The sequence below is a fragment of the Palaemon carinicauda genome, chromosome 9, assembly GCF_036898095.1.
Source record: "Palaemon carinicauda isolate YSFRI2023 chromosome 9, ASM3689809v2, whole genome shotgun sequence".
Taxonomy (NCBI): Eukaryota; Metazoa; Arthropoda; class Malacostraca; order Decapoda; family Palaemonidae; genus Palaemon; species Palaemon carinicauda.
This window is the reverse complement of record NC_090733.1, coordinates 53416037-53421036: the sequence shown is the minus strand read 5'-3', so window position 1 is coordinate 53421036 and position 5000 is coordinate 53416037. Positions and strand designations below refer to the sequence as shown.

Here is a 5000-nt window from a genome sequence, read left to right as displayed (position 1 = left end):
GGCGCCGAAGTGTGCGCAAATAAGTGGAACTACCATAAGTGTGTTTTGGCCCTTGATGGAAATCATGGGCCCATAAAGAATTCCAGGAAAGGAGGATCACTTTACTATAACTATAAGAAATTCCACAGCCTTATACACATGGCCGTAGCAGATGCAAAGTACAAGTTCCTGTACATCCCTGTAGGTGCTGAAGGAGGTGCTGGTGATGAAGGAACCTGGAGCAAGTTTAACCTTCCAGAGGACAGCACTCTGCCGAATAATGACACTCCAATCGCCTTCCACATAATAGCAGATGATGCCTTCGCCCTCAAGACAACGCTGATGAAACCATACTCCCACACATCTCAGGATCACCATAAGATCCACAATTACAGGTTGTCTCGCGCTCATCGTGTGGTGGAGAACGCATTCGGTATTCTGCAAATGAGATTCCGAATCTTCAGCACCCCCATAGAATCACCACTTATCATTGACTTACGATTTTGTTAATTAATCTATAGGGTATTTTCAAGTTTTTCTATTTTTCATTTATAATTAAGATTTCTTTTTACATGTTTTGTAATACTATTTCTTAAACATTCCTTATATAATAAAACTGTGTTTTTCATTGTACATTTCAACATAGTGATTTTCCTTGTACATTTCTACTTTGGGATTTTAATTGTATATCTTTTTGCTATTCTCTTTTTATTTCAATTTACAGCTTATCACTGCTTATCATTGACTTATGATTTTGTTACTAAAAGTATAGTGTGTTTTCAAGTTTTTCATTTTTCATTTCAAATTAAAATTTCTTTTTAAATGTTTGGTAATGCTATTTATTAAACATTCCTTATATAATAAAACTTTTATGTTTTCATTATACATTTCAACATAGTGATTCTCATTGTACATTTCAACTTTGTGATTTTTCAAATGTATATCTAGAGTGTTTGCTATTCTTTGTTTATTTCAATTTACTTCTTTTCATTGACTAAGCAAGAAATGTTTTGTTGATAAATTTAATGTGTTTTTCAAGGTATTCATTTGTCACTTCATAGATTTCTTTTTATGTGTTTTTTAAGCTATTCCTGTATTAAATCCTTGTATAATTAAACTATGCTTTTCATTGTACATTTAAAGGGATTTTCTTTGTACATTTCTCTTTACTTATTTTCATTGTCTTTTCAAGATAAGTTTGGTGAATAAATTTCATGCTTTTAAGATCGCTCTCTCTCTCTCTCTCTCTCTCTCTCTCTCTCTCTCTCTCTCTCTCTCTCTCTCACTCACTCTCTCTCTCTCTCTCTCTCTCTCTCTCTCTCTATTTTATTCTCAATTTTCATGTCTTTTCAAGATATAGTTTTTATTCATAATTTACGTAAAAATATCCACAGTTTATATAATATATGTAATTACAAAAGATTGTTTGACAGAAAATATTGTTATTTATAAAAAGTACCAAATTTCTTTTTATGTTTGGTAATGCTATATAAAATATTTTGCTTATCATTGTACATTTTAACATTCTGATTTTCATTGTATATTTCTATTTACTGATTTTCATTGGCATTGCAAGATAAGTTAGGTTGATAAATTTCATGTTTTTTAAATGTGTCTTTTTTATTTCATTTTAAAATTTCCCGGCTTTAATAGATATAATTTCTTCATCATTTACATAAACATATCTATCATTCACATAAAAATATATGTGATTGCAAAAGATTGTTTGACAGAATATATTGTTATTTATAAGAAATGCAACATACTTCATATTTACAATATGCATTTTAGTCGTTTTTAATCGTGGTCGCTCTCTTCCCCTAGCACATTCTTTGGGGTGCCCAGCCTGGGAGATGTGACCATCAGCTCCATTGCAGCAGATACAACGTTGGGTGTTGGAATGCTCGAGATGCTTGGGGATGGCAGCGAGAGCAACATCAAGGCAGCAGAAAATCGGGAAACGGGAGTATTTCGTGAGGTAGTGCAGGCAGCTGCTGAAGATGGGAATGGCGTTGTAATATGTGGCGTCCAAACTTGCTGCTGTGGTGGGAGTGGTTGCAGTTGTTGATGCGGTGGGACTGGCTGTTGCTGCAGGATGTAAAATGTCGCTTGCTGTTGATGTCATGTTTGCTGCACGAACTGTTGTTGCTGATACTGTATTGGCTGGAATGTTGCCTTCACTGTAGGAGGGACACCGCTACTGCGTGGACTCCCTCCTGTTGTTGTTGTCTCTGTAGAGGCTGTGATTGTGGTGTCCCTATCAGAGTAGTTAGGATTTGCCCATGATTTTGGATCGAAGATATCCCTTCAGGCAGTTCCTCCAGGGCTGCAACCATCCCCAGCATCTTCCCAAACAAAACCTTGAAGTTCACGGGGGACACTCTTCTCAGTCGTGAGCACAGGTACGTTGCAAAGTCCTGGATCTTAGCCTCACGTCCTTCAACCTCTTTCTTCTGCATCAGCATATTGGCCTTCTGCAGGAGCTCTTTGATGGGGTTTCTGGATCCCGTGTGCTATTCTGTTGCGTTGGAGGCTACTGTCTCTGATGGGCTCTGCGTCCCACGAGAAACTCGCAGGTGTTATGACTTCTTCCTGTGAGGGTGTCCTTCTCCTTGCAGGGGCACCATTCTTGCTGTCTTCCTTCTCTATTTTCCCGAAATCTGTCCTTTTCTTTTCAAACAACTTCCTCATTTGCAGGAAAGTACATTCAGGAAAGGTTAATGCAAGCTCGGTCCACAGGATCTCCTTCAGTCTGGGATTGCACCACTGTTTGCCCTGCTTGTCATAGAGAGGTGGATGATTCTTAACAATCTCAGAAATCTCAGAAATTTGGGAATCTGTGAAAGGGTAGTCTGGTTGTCCCTCTAGATGGGCCGATACCACTTTTTTGTGGTTGCTGTATTCCACTAGGTCCTCCTACAACAGGATTGTCAGCAGACTCCGTCTCCTGCACCACGAAAGAAGGGCCATCTCCGTATCCTTGGGCTGTGGCTGGGGCTGCTGGGACTACTTGGACTGCTTGGTGGTCTGGTGAAGCATTGAAGATGTAGTAGTAGTATTTCTACATGTTCTGGATTATGAATGATTGATGCTGGGACTGCAACCCTTTATATGACCCTCATGCACTGCTATTAACAAATCAGAGCTCGGTATTTCAGACCTGCCCATGCTCAAACCTATCATCATTCAAAACGTCATCAAAACGTCATCATCTTGGATGCTAGGTGGCACGAAATGGCACGAACAAGGGCGACATCCTACGAGGTGTGGGTACGACATTGCAAAACCTATCTTGCGAGGTGGCGCGAGGTCATCCCCCTCACACAACACCGCGTCAAAATTTAAACGTGTTTTAAAAAACCTGGCGACATTCTGATATTTTACAATTTTCTTGAGAAATCTTGTCACGAGCTGCCACGAGGTGTTTTGCAAGGTGGCACGACCCAACATCGCAACAAGTAGTAAGAAAAAAGTGTGAAGGTGCCAACCTGGCTTATCGTAAGAGACCTTTGGATATTCAGTGTTCATATATAAAACCGTCTGGGAGTTGTGTCTTATTCTCAGGGCTTGGGTATATTTTTCAATATATATATATATATATATATATACGTATACATATCAATCTATATATATACATATATACATATATATATATATATATATATACATATATATATATATGTATATATATATATATATATATATGCATATATATATACACACATATATACTGTATATATATATATATATATATACACATGTATGCACACACACATATATGTATATATATATATATATATATATGACTACTGTAGAGAACGAGAGGGAAATGGTGGTATCTGTACAAACATACGTCTCTCTCTCTCTCTCTCTCTCTCTCTCTCTCCACACACACAGATATATATATATATATATATATAGCAGAGAGAGAGAGAGAGAGAGAGAGAGAGAGAGAGAGAGAGAGAGAGAGATCTATTCAAGCAATAATTTTTGAGATATTGAAGCAAGATTGGAAAATCAGTAACCAAAGAATGTAATACAGATAACTACTGAACAATATCAGGAGATAAATTTGCAGATCCTTTTCCATACTAATTTGTAAATCGGAGACTATTTAGGTAATGCAGATGGCAAGTATACATCCTAAAAGTATGTTTTCTGTTATCATATTTGAATTACTTACACACAAAAATTTGATTTTATAGTTATTGTAAGGGACACCTTTTCTGTTCTAACAACGTGCAGCACAGATAAGCCAATCTCTTGATTAAGAAGAGTATAACGAAAGTTTATTCGGCAGAACGTCTATATATAGTTATTTATGCAATATGCTCCTGGAACATAAAATAGCAATCACTCTGACAAAGTCTGTAATGCAGTGCCATTAACTGAAAACTAATCTGACTGGTCATGACAGCAGCAACGAAGTATTTTCAAAAGATAGACAGCTGTCAGAATGAAAATGAAATCTCTTGGAACATTATAAATTGAAGCTTTAATTATTATTATTATTATTATTATTATTATTATTATTATTATTATTATTATTATTTCAAACTAAATTGCAATCCTAGTTGGAAAAGCATGATGCTATAAGCCCATGAGATCAAACAGGGAAAAATGGTCCAGTGAGTAAAGGAATTAAGGAATGAACAATCAAAATGAAATACTTTAAAACAGAAAAAACATTAAATTAAATTGGATTTTCTTTCACATATAAACTATAAAAACTTGAAAATAAAAAAAAGAGGAAGAGAAACAAGATAGAAAAGTATGACCAAGTGTACCCCCAAGCAAGAGGACTTTAAGCCAAGACAGTGGAAGATCATGGTACAAAGGCTACGGCACCACCCAAGACTAGGGGCCAATGCTTTGATTTTGGAGTATCCTTCTCCTAGAAGATCTTCTTACCATAGCTAAAGTCTCTTCTACCCTTACCAAGAGGAAAGTATCCATTTAAAAATTACTCCAGTAATTAACCACTTACATGAAGAAGGATTGGTTGGTAATCTCAGTGTTGT

General features: G+C 36.6%; 1 protein-coding gene across 1 annotated transcript; it reads left to right on the top strand.

Annotated features, from left to right (window-relative positions):
* Nucleotides 1-138: 138 nt before the first annotated feature.
* On the top strand, nucleotides 139-489 carry LOC137646412 (uncharacterized). Its single transcript, XM_068379513.1, has one exon. The coding sequence runs from the start codon at nucleotides 139-141 to the stop codon at nucleotides 487-489; it is 351 nt and encodes a 116-aa protein (XP_068235614.1).
* The last annotated feature ends 4511 nt before the right edge of the window (nucleotides 490-5000 follow it).

What these genes read in the sequence shown, in the direction of transcription:
- LOC137646412 (XM_068379513.1), top strand. Translation starts at nt 139, where the DNA reads ATGGCCGTAGCAGATGCAAAGTACAAGTTCCTGTACATCCCTGTAGGT.